Source organism: Sesamum indicum, linkage group LG2 (assembly GCF_000512975.1).
Source record: "Sesamum indicum cultivar Zhongzhi No. 13 linkage group LG2, S_indicum_v1.0, whole genome shotgun sequence".
Lineage (NCBI taxonomy): Eukaryota > Viridiplantae > Streptophyta > Magnoliopsida > Lamiales > Pedaliaceae > Sesamum > Sesamum indicum.
This window is the reverse complement of record NC_026146.1, coordinates 1,979,866-1,996,959: the sequence shown is the minus strand read 5'-3', so window position 1 is coordinate 1,996,959 and position 17,094 is coordinate 1,979,866. Positions and strand designations below refer to the sequence as shown.

Here is a 17,094-nt window from a genome sequence, read left to right as displayed (position 1 = left end):
CTTTCGTAGCAATGAGAGCATCATGCGTGAGACCAGTCTTGATGGAGAGAGAATGCGGTTGGGTCAAGCATCTACCATTTCTACATGCTTGCAAGAACTTGATAAGCAACTCACCAGTAGTCATGTATTGTTGATGGTACCTAACCACTTCACTACTTCATGGAAAATTGCTGGGAAAAAATCAAAACTCAATTCTAAGTGGGTCCCTACCTAAGGCAAGGATTATTTGTGCAAGATGCTTGCTTAGGATAGTACTTCATTTCCAAGAGCATGCCTGTCTAGAGGCGGTGACCATTTTTCAAAGATGCTTGCCTAAGGCAGAGGTTGATTTAGGTATGGAAACATTTAAGATGGGATTTTCTTAGGTTGTGATGATGGTCGTCCCTCCTGGTCTTCAAGTTCGGATACCCTATGTCCTAATATGCTAATTATTTTATAGTCCTTCCTAGTTAGGGTCCAACTTCCCTACTGGTTTCAAGGTGTCCACCCGTTGAAGGATGAGATGCCTACTTGGAACTCTTGTGGTTTTACTTGTTTATTGTGGCTACTGAGTGTCATGCCCTTGTAATGTCGAAGGTCTTCTCCTGAACTTCGTCAATGAAGTCCAGGCTCTCCCTCGGTGATGCAGGAGAGGGATCTGCCTCCACCCATTTGGTGAAGTAGTCAATAGTTACCAGTAAAAATTTTCTTTGACACCCCCTCAATGATGCGGGAGTGGGATTCTGCCACCACCTATTTAGTGAAATAGTCAATAGCTACCAACAAAAATTTTCTCTGAAGGGCCTAGGGAAATGGCTCCACAATGTCCATCCCCCAAAAGAAGAAAGGATAAGGGGAAAGTAATGGTCGATGAGGGTTGAGTGTCGTTGATATTTGTCTTAGCTCTTCATGGTTAGATAGAAGTATCCTGTTAACAGGGTTTTCCTGCCCAACGTGACGGATCCTATATAAAGCCCCACAATAATCACTATGTGTTTCTTTTAGATCATATGGGAACCTTAGTAACGGGTGTATGAAAAATTTCTTATAATATGTGTCCGCTATTAGGAAGAATCAGATAGCTTTGGCTTTAAGCCTAGTGGCCTCCCATTTGTCAGATGGAAGGGTCTTGTCCAGGTGCCAGTCTATGATCCCTATGCGCCCCTAAAGGTGGCAACCTTGACCTCTAAAGGTACTCGGGGGAGGACAAGGTGTTATATAGTGATTTGTCTAGTCCAATAATCTTCCATCAAACTAGCTAGTTTGAGCAGATAATCTTCTCTTGTATTTTTCGCCAAGGGGATTTAGGTGAATTGTAATCTTTCGAGGCTAGCCCTCAACTAGTGATTAGTCAACAGCCGCTAGGGGGTGTCACCCAATTGGATTTGGTCATATGCTCCCCAAACAAGATGATAGTCGAGCTCCCTAAATCGATAATACACGGTTAACTTCATAGTTCGCTAGCGTAGCTATAAATCAAAGTATCATTATGGGACTTCGACCAAAACCAGAAAAGGGTAAAATAAGGGATATTTACAAAGTGAGGTAAAAGACTCAAAATGTGAAAAATCTAAAAGGAGACTGTCGGCAGAAGATGACAAAGGCATCAACAGTTAGAAAAAAATGGACACTAGCTGGCAAGCATATGGCTGATAAGCCATAATGACCATAGTTGAAAAGTTGAGAGCCAAACTATGTGATGAATACAATAACGTCATTTAAGAACAAGTTTGAAGTTCGTGTTTGAAGTCCACAGACTATTATAAATAGAGAGGTTGTAAGCAGATAGAGAACATCAAAATACTTCTTCACCTCCAAAAAATAATTGTCTTCTCGAATAGAAGAATAAATATTTATGTAATATTTCAGTTATTTCTTCAATAAAACCCAGGCTTTTGTTCAACTTTTTTTCAAAAATTTTATTAAGTATCTATTTTGGACTACTTTTACGCCCTAAGGAAGGAAATGAAATAAGGTTGTGTTGTTCGTTGTTGAAGGAGTCAAGTGCCTGCTAACCATGTGTTGCAGTAGTATATTTGGAGGAAGTCAATAAAAATCAAGGACTTCGAATACCCAGTAGCAATGCGACTACAAGGTATGAATTAATGGAGGTTAATTTTATTTCAGAAGCATGTTATGCTTGATCAATTAACAGTAATGGTACTATTTCTGTTCTAAGCAAAAAGGTTGAGAAACAAAACTAATACTATTACAAAGTTAGGGGCTAAAATGAAATAAGGTACTTATAGTGCAAATCTTTGTAAAGTACACTATTAAAATTGGTTATTTTTAAAGCATTATACCAAACTTGCAAAACCCCTAGACTGTGGCACCAAAAAGGCAATATTCTCAAAGGGGATGATCATTATCATTTCATAAACATCTAGATGTGTTGGTTGGATTTGGATAATGCACTACAAAAAAAAAAGGGGGATTTGGTATGATAAAAGAACAGTTCCTAATTGGAACAAATATTGGAACTAATGAGGAATGGAATCAGGTTGTTGATGTCATAATCCTCTTACAATTCATTCTTTGTTTTTAGAACGGCCAGACCATTACCCTAACCATTTCATTTTTTGTGTTACAAGTTGTTTTCCAACTACTATGCCAAAAGCGGAATTGTAAAATATTGCAACGTAGTTTGAAATGTTTTTATAACCATTGGACGGCCTGCCAATGGCAAATGCTTACAGTTCCAAAATATGGTCCGAGTCCGTTGAAATATGGGACGGCTAAAAATATCATTTCAAAATAAGTACAATTTGAGACGGTTTAATTAGATAAAAAATATTGTATTACAATACCCATTCCAAATACGTTACATCGGCTAAATTATAACAGTTATTTTGTCATTTTAAAATTTGTTCCATTACCTTTTCCTAAATATAGTGCAATGACTATATTCTAACCGCTATTTTTTTAGTTTCAAAAACCATTCCAATGCCCGTTCTAAATTTATTATATATATTACTTTTATTTCATATATTCTCACTATCTCTCTTGCATTCTTATACTCTCTCTCTCTCTCTCTCTCTCTTTCTCAATCTCTCTCAAATTTTTGTTGATCTTTGAAGCTATTTTGATCAGGTAATAACTTGAACCCTTTTTGGTCAATTAAAATGCATGCAGTACTTATTAATTGGTTTATTTGTTCAACTTTTGTCGATTTAAATGCATACCTGTAATAATAATTATATGTATATGTATGTGTAGGAATCATCATATTAAGACAGTTGCGGAGATGGATGTATTAGAAGAACTTGCCGAGGAGGGTCGGTCTTAAATCGAAGTTCTAGGATGGTGTTACTGCATTCCTAGAATGGTCAAGTCTCAACATGTGTATATGGTCGGAGAAGATTAAATGTCGTATCAAAAGTGAAAAAATAAAATTTTTAAAACACCAGATGAGATAGATTTTAACTTGTGTATGAAAGGATTTATGTCGTAGTATTATTATTGGACTTCCCATGACGATGAGAGGTTGCAGGAATACTTTGATGTTGTCGTCTTGCCCCCTGTGCAAGAGGAGCAAACTCCAGCTGCTTAGGAGGAGGGTAGTACACACTGGGGTGGTGCGGTGCAGATAGAGTGGGCACAGAGGATGGTCTTCGATGCCTCCAGGTCAGCTTTCTGGTCTTTTAATTATTACCTAGAGGGTGTGCTTTATGATGATACGAGGTCCTGTCCTATTGATGCCAGGCCTAGTTCAAATTACAGCGGGGGGCTTTATGATGTGTTTGGGTTGTCAGATCATTTTTTTGATGTAGTGTATGCCGTCGAACAGCTGTTGTGGATTGGTTGCACCCAATCTTAGTTGACAACGGTTGCTAGTGTGATGAATATCAAGGCTGAGAATAACTTTTCAGAGCGAGCATAAGATAAAGTGTTGCAGTAGGCTAATAATATATTGTCCGGCAATCACACCCTGCCCATCGATTATTATAGTATAAGAAGTTGATAAGAGACTTGGGTTTACCTATTGAGAAGACTGATGCATATAAGAATGGCTGCATATTGTACTGGAATGACGACATTGATAGGATTAATGAAATTTTTTAGAAGAAGCTAGGTACAAGCTAACAAGGGAGCAAAATCCTAACCACAAGAAGACCCCACATGTCATTCTTAAGTACCTGTCGGTTACTCTTCGGCTGCAAAAATTGTATGCTTTAGAAGTGACTGTCGAGCACATGACGTGGCATGCCAACCATCAGACGGGATGAGTGATCCATGTGTCATCCGTTCGATGCATAGGCAATCAGGGATTTTTATCAGATATACCCTGATTTTGCAGCAAAGCCTCGTAATCTTAAACTGGGATTGTGCAGGGATGGGTTCCCCCCATACAGGCAGTATGGTCATACTTACTCATGTTGGCCCGTTTTACTTACACCATACAATCTCCCATCAAGAATGTACATGAGTTATGAGTATATGTTCCTGAAAATGGTGATCCCCGGGCTTTCCAATCCCAAGCATTTGATCGATGTATACTTTGAGCCATTGATCGAGGAGTTGCAAAATACGTGGCATATGGGTGTACTGACGATAATGCAACAAACCAGTCATTCATAATGCACGTCGCATTGATGTGGACCGTGAATGACCTACCCGCTTATGGGATGGCATCTAGATAGAGAACTATTGGTGTTATGGGATGTCCAGTTTGTATGGATGATACATGGACATTCCATTTGCAACACGGTCAGAAAGCATGTTACTTTGATTGCCACAGACAATTCTCCCCCAGGACCATCCGTATCATAGGAACAAGAAAGCTTTCACTAACAATTGAGTGGAAAAGAAAGTTGCATGTTCGAGGCTGATTAGATGAGGTAATGCAAAACTAAGGCTCGAAGAATACTTGATGACTCTCAATGGACCAAAGTCGCATATCAGCTAGAGGAAGCCATACCTACTCCAAAAGTTGCTACAAACAATCAAATATACAACCTGCATGATTTAAATGGTATACAATTAGTCGTTGATCTTTCTGCGGTATATCAACAGGGAGCAGGTACATCTAGCTCGACAATTGATGAATCTGATGATGAAAATAACGAAGATGATAAGATAGCTTTGATGAGAATTATGAGACTAAAGAGGATCATGATTGAGCGTTTAGTATTTAATTATCCTTCCTATTTGTAACGAAAAACTTGAGCTTATATATTCTATTAATTATACATTTTAAAAAATAAAATAATGTTGGAACCTTATTTTTTTAAACATTATAATTACACAAACCATTCTAAATTGTATGTCGTTTTGGTGAAATTTTCAATTGGAATGGTTTTTTTAACATTATCGTTCCAATTCCCGCTCCACAAACAAATTAGATATTGCACTCCAAATAATTTTGAAAAGGTTATGATTACACAAATTATTTCAAAATGTACGGTACTTTGGTGAAATTTTTAATAAGAATGGTTGTTTTCAATTGTCCGTTCTAGTACTTGTTCCACAAGTAAATTTTCAATAAGACTTGTACTTTGCTAAAATTTTCAATAGAAACGGTTTGTGATATTATAGATGACGTACTAGTAGGACTGTGATTATGAGCCCATGTTCTGGATCTTTCATATGTGGGTGGACAAGGTCATTCGAATATGATTCACCATCTCCAGGAGTCAACTGAACAAATTATTGTCGCTAGCCAACAAGGCCTGGCGCCAGCTGTAGCTATATTGGACCAGAGAGGACTTCAAGGATGAATCTGCCAAGAACAAGACCAACGGGTCGGGCAACCCCACTGCGACTTCTACTATCTACCGTGAGGATCTTTTTCTGTCGGCATACACAAGATGGAGATGCTAGGTAATTTTTACTTTTTAAAAGCTTTTATTAATAATTTATAAATTTTTTGCTTATTGTTCTTTCTTGTACAGGGGTAGATCTCGATCGGCCTATTAAGCAAATGGAGTTATTCACCAGATGCTACAAAAAGAAGGCCGACGGAGGTAGTGGTAAGTAATAATTATTTAAAATATTTTGTTTGTTTTATTTTTTGAAATAGTACTTGTATTTTTATTTGTTTTGCAGGAGACGCTTAAGAAGCTGCTAGAGGATCACCAGCCTCAAGCCACAGCCATGGCTAGAATACTCCCCCTTAATCGGAGGGCTAAGCGGCGATGATCGAGCAGTAGCTGTGGCTTGTAGCAGTTACGGAAAGAACATGGGTCTTGTATTTGACCTTGGTTTTGAGGCTCACGCATAGATCTGGAACTACATGTAACCGTCGCCACCGCCACGCCCAGACATGGAGGACTCGATGGTCCGGCTAAAGATGATAATGGTCGACCTGATGAGCATGATAAAGTCGATGCAGGCCACCGCCTCGATTGCTGACTCGTCACAGCCCAGCGCCTCGATTAACAGCCCATCACAGCCTCCGGCAAACCCCCGTGCCCCATACGACAACAACATGGACCATGCTGATAAGGGGAGCGAGGTGTAAATTAGAGATCTTTTTATATTTGTAAACGTATGATTTTTACATTAATATAATATTTTTTCATAATTATTCACTTTTTACTGTTAATTGCATTACATAATTAAATATTTATTTACTTAATAAAAAGTAAAATAATTAAATTCACTAATTAATTATAATTATAAAATTATGATTTCAAGATTAAGAAAATATATTTTTTTAATAAATATAAATTTAGAAATGGGGTTTTGCATGATTTGTGAATGTGTTTAAACAAAATAAATGGCATTCCAAATTTAGTGACTAAAGATCATATGAACCATTCCAAAATAAATCCTACAACAGTTCCAAACATGTATTCCAAACAAAGGATAAAGTTGTTGCAAAGTATATTCCAACGGAAGATTCAAATTGTTGTCCAAAGCCTGTTCCAAAATCTATCACTTGTACATACAAAAATTGCGCCAAACTATATTTCTAGAGTGGAAACATGTGTCGTTTTTACATTCAAATTTATATACATAGTGTTATAATGCTCGCTCCAAAATATGTAAGAAAATATATTTCAAATAGAAAAAAAAGTGTTCCAAAAAAATATTTGTATTTTTAGATAGTCAGACGTACTTAGGAACGGTATATATGAACAAGTGGTATAAAACATGTTACTATTTAGGAATGATCGTGGCCCATCTACTCCAAATAATTGGGGACTCCGTTTATTACGATGGAAAGGCTCTCATTTCATGGTCGATGCAAAGTTAAGTGTAATAGTGTTCAGCTAGTAATCGCTCGTTTTGAAAAAAAAAAAATCGTTTCTAATCTCGTTCCAAATCCCACATTTTTTATGGTGACGTATCAATGAAATAGCTCTTTCATAATTTATTTCGGCATGATACCAAACTTATCCAAAATTAGGCTCATTAGTGGGGCCTTTTTTTTTTTTTTCTGCCTCAAAAATCCAGTTGTAGCAATAAATCATCATTCACTAAATTTTAAAGTAACTTTTACTACGATCATTTTGTTGTAGCAATAAATCTAAAATTTGATTCTTCATATGTGGTAACAATTATCCTGGTGTAGCAAACATCTATTTGCAATATTTACTTATATAATACTAGAAAACATTCTCAAATTATCAATATATATAAAAATTAAACTACATTGGAACGAATATTCCATAACTAAATGAATATCTTAACATAACTAGCAACATATACAACTAAATTTTTACACCAACATTCCAAAGAAACAATTATAAACAAAAAAGTATTTTTCAATTTATTTTCAATAATAATAAACTAATAAGCACATATTTTAAATGGTTACGTAGTAATACACGAAACGAAACCTTAAAACAGATTACTGACAAACATCTCCCCCAAATACAAAAGGGCTATGATTCTTGCATCAAAATTTCTATTCTATTAGGCCAAATTAACATACAGTTCTTGAAACTTGGCCATGACTGTTCAAAGTACAACGTTAATAGGGTACTCTTTACCTTCTACAACTAAGAATCTATATCCCTCTTCTATTACCATCACCCCATCTTCATTGGCACTACTGAGATGCTCGCATGGATTCAAAACGAACTCGATTTCAGCTCTTTCTCTTGCATTTAAGCTCACACTCTGAAATCCCACCAGCTGTTTCACAGGCCGTCCATCGTCAGGCCTTCCGTGCCTGACGAACAGCAAAACGGGATGTTTTCCAGCCATGTCGCCTGCGTTCTCAACCCCGACATGAGTTGAAAACTTCAGCCTGTCACAGGTGTCCATCCCAATCTTGGATACTGACAGGCAGCGGCTCGAATGTGGACTTTCATCAGTTGCCTGAAGAGCATGTGTTAATTGGTCTAAGTGGATTGTGTTTGGAGTGGAGGGAATGAACTCATAGGAATAGGTTGTGTAGCTGAGGCCATGTCCAAACTCGAACACTTTTGGTCCCTTGTAGAAACGGTAAGTCCGCCCGGGGTATCCGGACGCAGGCCTCATCCTCATGTCAGTCATTGGTACATTGATGAAATCCTTTGGGTACCAAGTTATGGGTAGTTTTCCCCCTGCAATGCCAAAGGGTGCAGATTACAGTGTAAGTTTTTCTACAAGATAGATTTGGCTCATATAGGACAATTTAAGAATATGGTAATGTTTGCAAGAGCTTCTGCTGGAAATACAGAGAGCAATAACTCTAACCTGGATTGTGATCACCGAAAATGATTTCTGCCAGTGCAATTCCTCCAGCTTCACCTGGATAGCCAGCCCAAATAATGCTACCGACGTTCGGATCATCCCTGGCGAAAGAAACGTCGACAGGGCCTCCACAAACCAGCACAAGAACAATAGGCCTCTTAGCAGCTGCAGTCACCGCCCTGACAAGACTCTCTTGCTGCCCTGGAAGCGTCAGCTCCACACGGTCGTGATCCTCCGTCTCTTGACTCTGATCCAATCCCATCACCAAAACAACATGATCAGCCCGTTTTGCTGTTTGGACAGCGTCCTCAATTGCAGCCGACGCACAACTCACAGCATCGCAGCCCTTATGGTACAACGTGTTCGACATGTAGCCCTGGAGGGCTTTGAGGATTGTCACAGACTCGCAAGGAGGGCCCTCATAATTTCCGAGCAGTGCATATCCGTTGTCGGCATTGGGGCCTATAACGGCGAGGGACGACGTCCGGGACTTTGAAAGAGGAAGGAGATTAGCTGAGTTCTTTAGGAGAACAATGCCGTTTCTTGCAGCTTCAAGGGCAAGTTCTTGGTGCTCTTTAGTACAAACATGGTCTGGACCGATGTTGCCGAAGAGCTGATGCTTCGGGTTCCCGTTAAACAAACCTAATCTCATTCGGACAGCGAATAAGTTGTGGAGGGCTCTGTCCACTTGGGATTCGGACAGTTTCTTCTGCTCAATTGCTGATTTAGTGTAGTTCTTCAAGTAGGAGCCACAATTGACATCCATGCCTGCATTTTGTTGTCTCATGTGATACATATTTGTTCTTAACTACATATATACAATACGGGATAGCCCGAATCAGGTTCGACCAAATCTAACCGATCATATGGTAAATTCAATACATTTGTTGTCTAATTGATAATACAGAAAAAGTAATCAATCATATAACAAGTTATATACACTTACTCTATGATTGATTTGATTTAACAAAACCTTATTCGGTGAGAACTTATCAATACTGGAATGCATAATCACTATATGGAATGTCTTTTTAATTGTAATCCACAATTACATAGTACTAAGTTGTTAGAGGATTTTTATCATACTTTTGTATTATACAATGATGTCACATAGTGCGTTGCTTTGAAAAAATTACTAAAGAGAATTTTTCATAAAAAAAAATATTTTATTACTAATCATTATTTTCTGATTATTAATTATGTTAATGAGATCAACTAAGAAACGGGTCATATTACCTTTTAATTTATTGAATATAATGCAATTCATTTTTCTTCTTTTTTCCACTCCTCGATCCATTCGATTCCCGCTTAATTCCATTCCTACTTACCAATCATGCTCTAAAATTACAATCTAAAATGAACGAAATAGCTAATACTGTATTGAGAATAGCTAATACCATGTTGAGGAGATGGAAGGGCTAATTCCTTATCTAGAGAAACAAGAATTCTCATTGGATTAAGTATTCTCGGACGCAGATCATATCAATCACAATGTAGGAATGGACTTGAGAATGTTCGTTCTATTTCCATTCTATTCCTATGTACCAATCAGTTGCGAGGATTTTTTAATCATCATAGGAATTTCGATAATTTGATTTGTTTTTCAAACGGGAGTTAAGGGAAGGAACAACCATACCAGCGTTAAGTACATCTGCTACTGCATCCTCAGGTAATCTTGCATACTTGTGATCATCATGAATGGTCAGGACCGCATCGCAATCGGAGGTGATGTACCTGATAAATACCCAACCAATAAAAATAGAAAAGAAGTTTAACCACTTTTATCTACATAAATGTAAAATTTGTAATTATATAAAGGGATAGTTACATTTCTCTTTCTTGAAGTATGGTGTAATTACACGTAAATCTCTTGTTATTTGAAATTACATTTACTATTCCTGAAATTTGCTTCTATCTAACAAATAGATTCCTTCATTACTCAAAAATTAACTGAATTTGTTTATATTAATAAAAAAACTGAATGAAAATTGATGTTTACCCTTTATTGCCTTATTAATAATTTATTGCGGGTCAAATAATTTTTTTCTACCTAAATTACCCCTGTAACTGTGAAGATATACCTCCACATATGTATTAACGTGTAAAGATGTATAAGATTCTTTAGTCATAAAAAGATTTATTTGACCTGCAATAAGTCAGTAATAAGTCAATCGAGAATAAATATGAATCTTTATCCGATTTTTTTGTTAATATCAACAAATTCAATAAAATTAAATCATCAAAATGATTTATTTGTTAGATGGAAGCAAACTTCAGGAGCATTAAATGTAATTTTTCAAACCACAAAAATACAATTAATGGTTATTTAAAATATACGAGTAATATGTATAAGAACTATAGAAAACAAAAATGTATACTTCCAGAAATACCCATGAAAATGATGAGAATTACCCATGGAAACCCCATTCGCCACGGGCAGTTTTCGTCAAGAGGTTGTAGTCAGCACAGTTTGGGACCCCATTCACGCGGTTGTAAGCGCACATTATCCCACTCGCTCTCCCTTCTTCAACGCAACTTCTAAAGGGAGGTTGATATGTGTCTGCCAAATCTTGCTTTGTCACCTAAGTTCACCATAATTTCTTTAAAAATTAAGAAAAAACAATAATTTTACATAATTATGATAAAATATTAATTAAAAATAATTTGATACACCCATAAATAATTAAAAAAAAGTAATAATTACAAATGCATAACAAGATAATTGCTGGAATTTTTAATTTCTGTCGAAGTTAAAGAGTGTTTTTAATTTATAATTTTTAATTTTAAATTGCTTGAATTAAGTTGATTTATGTCAAATGTTATCAGCAATTTTCTACGGGTAGGATTTGAGTAATTAATTTTTCATTTTAATATATGTAAGATCCAATGGATAAGAGTCGAATCAGATCTAATTATTTTATATATAAAGGGAAAAATGCAAGCAACCCCCTTGTAATATCGCAAACGAGTAAATTATCCCCTTATGAAAAAATACCTCCCTATATTTTTTAAAATACAACAATTTACCCCACTATGATTTTTAAAATGAAGCAATTTACCTCCCTGTATAAGGAGGTAAATTGCTTCATTTTAAAAGGTACAGGAGATTAAATTGTTATATTTTTTTTATAGGGAGATAATGTGATTATTTTTAATATCACAGGGGGTAAATTGCTATTCACTCTAGATATAAAATGGGTAAAATCGAACAAAAATTCTAGGGTAAGATTTGAGTAAAATATTATCAACTAAATACCTCAAATTCTTAAACAAAATGACTATTTCCCTAAACTTTTCTATCATGCATATGTAAAATTAATAAAAGTTATTTTATGAACTATCACTTTAATAGTAAGTTATTTATTTAATTTTTTTGTTGTATATAATTAAATAAAAATAAAAAAAATAAGTTACACACATAAATAGCGCGTACTACAATAACTACTCTATATTATATAATTGAAGAGCATTTTATTAGTGTTTTTAATTTATTGGTATGTTAATTTTTTTATTTTTTCTATAAATTAAATAATTATTTTTAACTTCTCCACTCATCATGATTTTTAATAACTGATTTTGTGTTTATGTTATTTAAGGGTGAGCTTATATTTGTGTTGAGGACCACATACACAAGCAAATTTCAAATCGAGGGTGTAAAAATGAGGGAAAATATTGTGAGTAAAATTATGGCAAATTATGCCATCAATGGTTGGCGTTCCGACAGATGAAAAGTTTTTAAACATTACAGAATAAAATTCATAGTCTTACATGATTGATTGTTTGGCAACATGTATGACGATGATAACCCATTGAATGATGTATTACAAAAGGCACCTATATGTGCTATGCGCATCTTTGGTAGGATATTATGTCCAAGATGCTACGAGTAATACTGTCTCATTATTGTATTTAGATATATGGAGGATATTCATGAGGGTGGTACCTCAAATAGGGGTAGAACAATATTGGTTTATTTGTATCGAGAATTGTGTATGGCATCACAGCGAGGGAAAATCAATATCAATGATGCAATGCAGTTATTACAAATATGGGCATGGTCACATATCTTAACACTTGCACCGATTTTCTCGAATAATACGTCAGATTTGCTGCCAACATTGATTGACGACAAAAACATCCTACCTATCCCTCAATATGTTGCACGATACGCATATTGATAGTTATAAATATATCTCGTGATACATAATGTTTACTTAAATTGTATTGACGTAAATTTATTTTTAGGTGGTGGTATCATATGTGCCCTCCGTATTATTAGGAATTCATTGGACCGTATAAAAGAAAATGTGGTATGTGGGGCTAATATCTTTTGACATATAATATATTTCTTGATGTATAGATTCGAATATATTGATCAAGTGGTATGATATTGTAGTTTATTTGGAAACTATATAATGGTGACATACCCGAAGTTTGTTCATTGCCACTTTTTGCAATTCACATACCATGGAATATAAAATGTCCATTGATTCCATATGCAATTGTGGAGATGAATCACTCGAAATGGGTTCTGACAATATGCCTAATCTTTCTCATGGGTCCCCATTTATCAATTAAATATAAACGTCGTTTACTTACCAATAGGTTTGGGGGAATGTCTTGAACCATGACAAATTATCGGAGAACCCGTTCCAGCATCTCCACAATCGCATAGCGAATCAACGGACATCTTATATTCCATAGTGTGCGAGTTGCATAAAACGGCAGTGAACGAACTTTCAGGTGCGTCACCATCATATAGTGTTCAAATAAACTACAACATCATACGACTTGATCAATATATTAGCATCTATATGTCAAAAAATATTAGCCTAACATACCTCATTTTCTTTTATATGGTCCAACTTATTCCTAATAATATGGAGGGCATTGTAAATTGTATGTGTGTTGGATATATGATACGACCATATAAAAATAAATTTATATCAATACATTTAAGTTAATATTATATATCACGAGATATCTTTATAATTATTAATAAAATATATTGTGCAACATATGTAGGAATAGGTAGGGTGTTTTCGTCATCAATTGGCAGCAAATATGACATATTATTTGAGAAAATTGGTGCAAGTGTTATGATACGTGATCATACCCATATTTGTAATAACTGCATTGCACCGTTAATATTGATTTTTCCTCATGATGCCATAAGTAATTCTCGATACAGATAGTCCAACATTGTTGTACCCTAGTTTGAGGTACTACTCTCATGAATATCCTCCATATGTTGTAAATACAATAACAAGATGGTAGTACCCATAGTATCGGGGCACAATATCCCATCAATATTGCACATAGTACATATACGTGCCTATTGTAATACATCCTCCAATGCACTATCATCGTCATACGTATTGCCAAGCAACCAGTCATGTAAGACTATGAGTTTTATTCTTGAATGTTTAAAAAACTTTTCATCTGACCGGAACCCCAACCATTACCAACAATAATTTTTCCACTTTTGAATAATTCATTTTGTATCTACCCCTATAATAACATTACCTTCTATAAAAAGGGTTTAAATAATATCATATACATCCAATTTTACTTTCTCCCCAATTATGTTTTCAAACACCAATATTTTTATAATACATCTATTTTTATTTTTATTATACACATACTTTGAGTTAATTAATTTTTTATTATAAAAAAATTATATTATTATAATTTTTTTTAAATAAGTAATAAAATTATGACGAGTCGCGATTTCGTCAATAAAATACAGGGAAAAATTGCAAAAGAGCTGAACTCGGGATTCTAAATCTCGACTTGGGTAATTTTTGCCTTTTTTTGTTTAAATAAATTTATATAATTTAATTTATATATAATTAATTTTAACAACATACTAAATCCAAAAAATAATAAAATTAACATTGCATTAACTTAAAAAATTACAATTAAGGGTACAAATGTAATAGTTATTTATTTTGTATAATTGTAAAAAATTACATTAAACTATACAATTACAAATATAAAAAATATCAACCTGTTCCACAATTCCGTCTGTGGCGTTGACATCGAGGTTTTCTTATTTTCTCGCCCACATTTTGAGCTGGCTCATTTTGCGCCTCATTTTCATCACCACCAAATCGACTTGATGTTGTTGCGGAACTTGACTCCATATTGTCATGATATGCACCAAATGATGGAAATGGAATTGGTGAAATATTATATCTTTGTGTATATGGTTGATTAATACCAAAATCAAGGTCAAGAGAATAATCTTGTGTTTGGTTTGACATATATGGAGTCTATTGAAACCAACCACCTTGAGACGGTTGAGGCATATAATAATCTTGAGGCGGTTGAGGTACGTAATAATCTTGAGGTGGATATACTGTAGAAGGACCAGCTATATCCACCCCAATATCATGACATTCAACTGAACTAGTTGACATTCGGCTAGAACTTCTTCTTTGCCTGTGGGATGTTGTGGGAGCATCATCGGATGGAGAAACAATTTGTTGTGGCTGTTGGGTTATAACTTCCTTGATAATATGTAACCCATGTTCAAATCTATCCACTAATTGACTATATCCTTCGATATTTGGTGGTCTAGATCGACATAAAGTTTCAAAGGCATTCACCTCATTTGTCTGAAAAGTGTAGAAAAATAATGAGCCTTGTGTTGATAAAAAATATATATAATAAAATATATAATATTATATAACAACGTACCACAACTTGCAACATAGGTGCTTCTCCAGGTTGGTACCCGCTTTCCACACGTCTATCAGTAGATGACGACACGAAATTTCTTGTTATGTTGTAGTATCATTCCCAATAACCTCGTTCTGTTTCCCTTCTATTGGAAATGAGTGGCCTATGTACAACTGTGTCATATCGTTTTTGCCATCTAGTGATATATTGTATGTGTTGCAGGGACCAATCTGCGCCCGCGTGATTTTTACGGGAAATCTGATGGAGGCTCATATCACGGCTATCCGTCGATTCTGGTACATTCTGCCTCATCCTGAATTGGCGAACAACCCGTTCGGGACGATGCATTTCAACTATTGCGTAGAATATCAATGGAACGGATAACCTCCACAACTGAGGGTTCAATTTATCGGCGTAAGCCATAATGACATCCGAGTCCATGTGATACAGCTGCCATATGAATTGTAATAAATACAAAGATGTAAATTAATACGAATTTAATTCACGGTATAAATATACAAATAATATTAAAAATAAGTTACCTAATCAGCCTGCATCTCATCCAATATTTCTCGTATGACTCGGACAGTTCCCCGAACTGTAGTGGTGAAAGTGTGCTGACAATTCCAAGTAGCACCATATGGTGCTATTGGGAGCCAGCGATTGCTGTCCATTTGGACTTGGCCCATAAATAACCATTGGGCACCAAGCCCAGGACAAAGTGGCGTAATCCGTGATCATGCCCAAATCTACACGAACAATACAAATATGTGTTATTAATGAATATTAATAGCAAAAAAAATATATAAGAGTTTTTAAGTCAATTTTACCTGTAGCAATTGCAGCGCCCCACCAATTGCCGCTTTGCCTTTTGTGCTGGCATTGCATAATTCGCGATATAAACATGTCAGCACAGCACTCCCCCAATTATAGTTCCTCGTGGTTTCTATATCTTCTAATTTTGAGAGATATAGTAATGAGACATAGTTACCTAAGAAATTTGGGCACGTCAATCCCACAAATAGAAGTAATGCAACGACACGTGTGTACTGGACGACGACAGCATGGGGAGTATTATAAGTGATTTCGACCGTCGCCAAATGAGATGTAATTGCGGATGTCTGTAATCTCGAGCCCTTCAACACATTTGCATCCGGGCTAAAGCCTATGTAAGTAAGGCAATATTCTTACCATTGTTGTGTTGTGCGGTCGAAATCAATTCCAGTCAACGGCTCGCCGTCTATTGGGAGTGCCCAAATTATTTGTACATCTTGTAGGGTAATTGTGGCTTCCCCTACACGAAAATGAAAAGTGTGCGTCTTCGATCGCCACCTCTCCACTAATGCAGTGATGAGGTGTTGATTTAATTGAAGGCATCCTCACCTGTAAACTCCATAAAATCCTATTTAGTATAGAATTTCTTGTACACGCTCGGACATATTATTTTGGTGAAAATGACTTCAAAAGCTACCATCCGCACGCCGTGAAATTAGTACTGCATCTAGGTCACTTTTCGGAATATCGTCAGACCTATGTTGGGCTTGTTGAGATAAAACAATCTCATTACGAGGTCCATATATAGAACGTCTATCCATTTTTATGAAAAATAAATTGAAAATAACCTCACAATAGCTGCAGTTGAATGTAGTGAAAAACTTGAAAGATGAGAGTTATGAATGCAGTGATGTCCAACACCCTTCCTCCGTCAAATTTATAATGGTAGATGGGGGTGGGTGAATTTTTTTTTTAAATTTAAAAAAATTAAAATCTGGTCGCGGCCAGTCTTAAAACTAAGGCTGGACGCGA

The 17,094-nt window shown here is 35.7% G+C and overlaps 1 protein-coding gene and 1 long non-coding RNA gene across 2 annotated transcripts in view; both read right to left on the bottom strand.

The window, feature by feature from the left end:
- LOC105177051 (probable beta-D-xylosidase 7) overlaps positions 7,746-17,094 on the bottom strand; it is a 16,667-nt gene continuing 7,318 nt past the window's right edge. The window contains exons 3-6 of the mRNA XM_011100078.2: positions 11,017-11,186; positions 10,241-10,338; positions 8,608-9,372; positions 7,746-8,474 (exon numbers count right to left, since the gene is read on the bottom strand). Coding sequence (XP_011098380.1) covers positions 7,885-8,474; positions 8,608-9,372; positions 10,241-10,338; positions 11,017-11,186 — 1,623 coding nt within the window. The 3' untranslated portion in view covers positions 7,746-7,884. The remainder of the gene's footprint in view (positions 8,475-8,607; positions 9,373-10,240; positions 10,339-11,016; positions 11,187-17,094) is intronic.
- Positions 14,614-17,008, bottom strand: LOC110011569. The gene is made up of 4 exons (XR_002286583.1): positions 16,119-17,008; positions 15,831-16,037; positions 15,307-15,738; positions 14,614-15,224 (listed from the first exon to the last, which is right to left on the bottom strand). It is a non-coding gene; the product is annotated as an uncharacterized LOC110011569 (long non-coding RNA).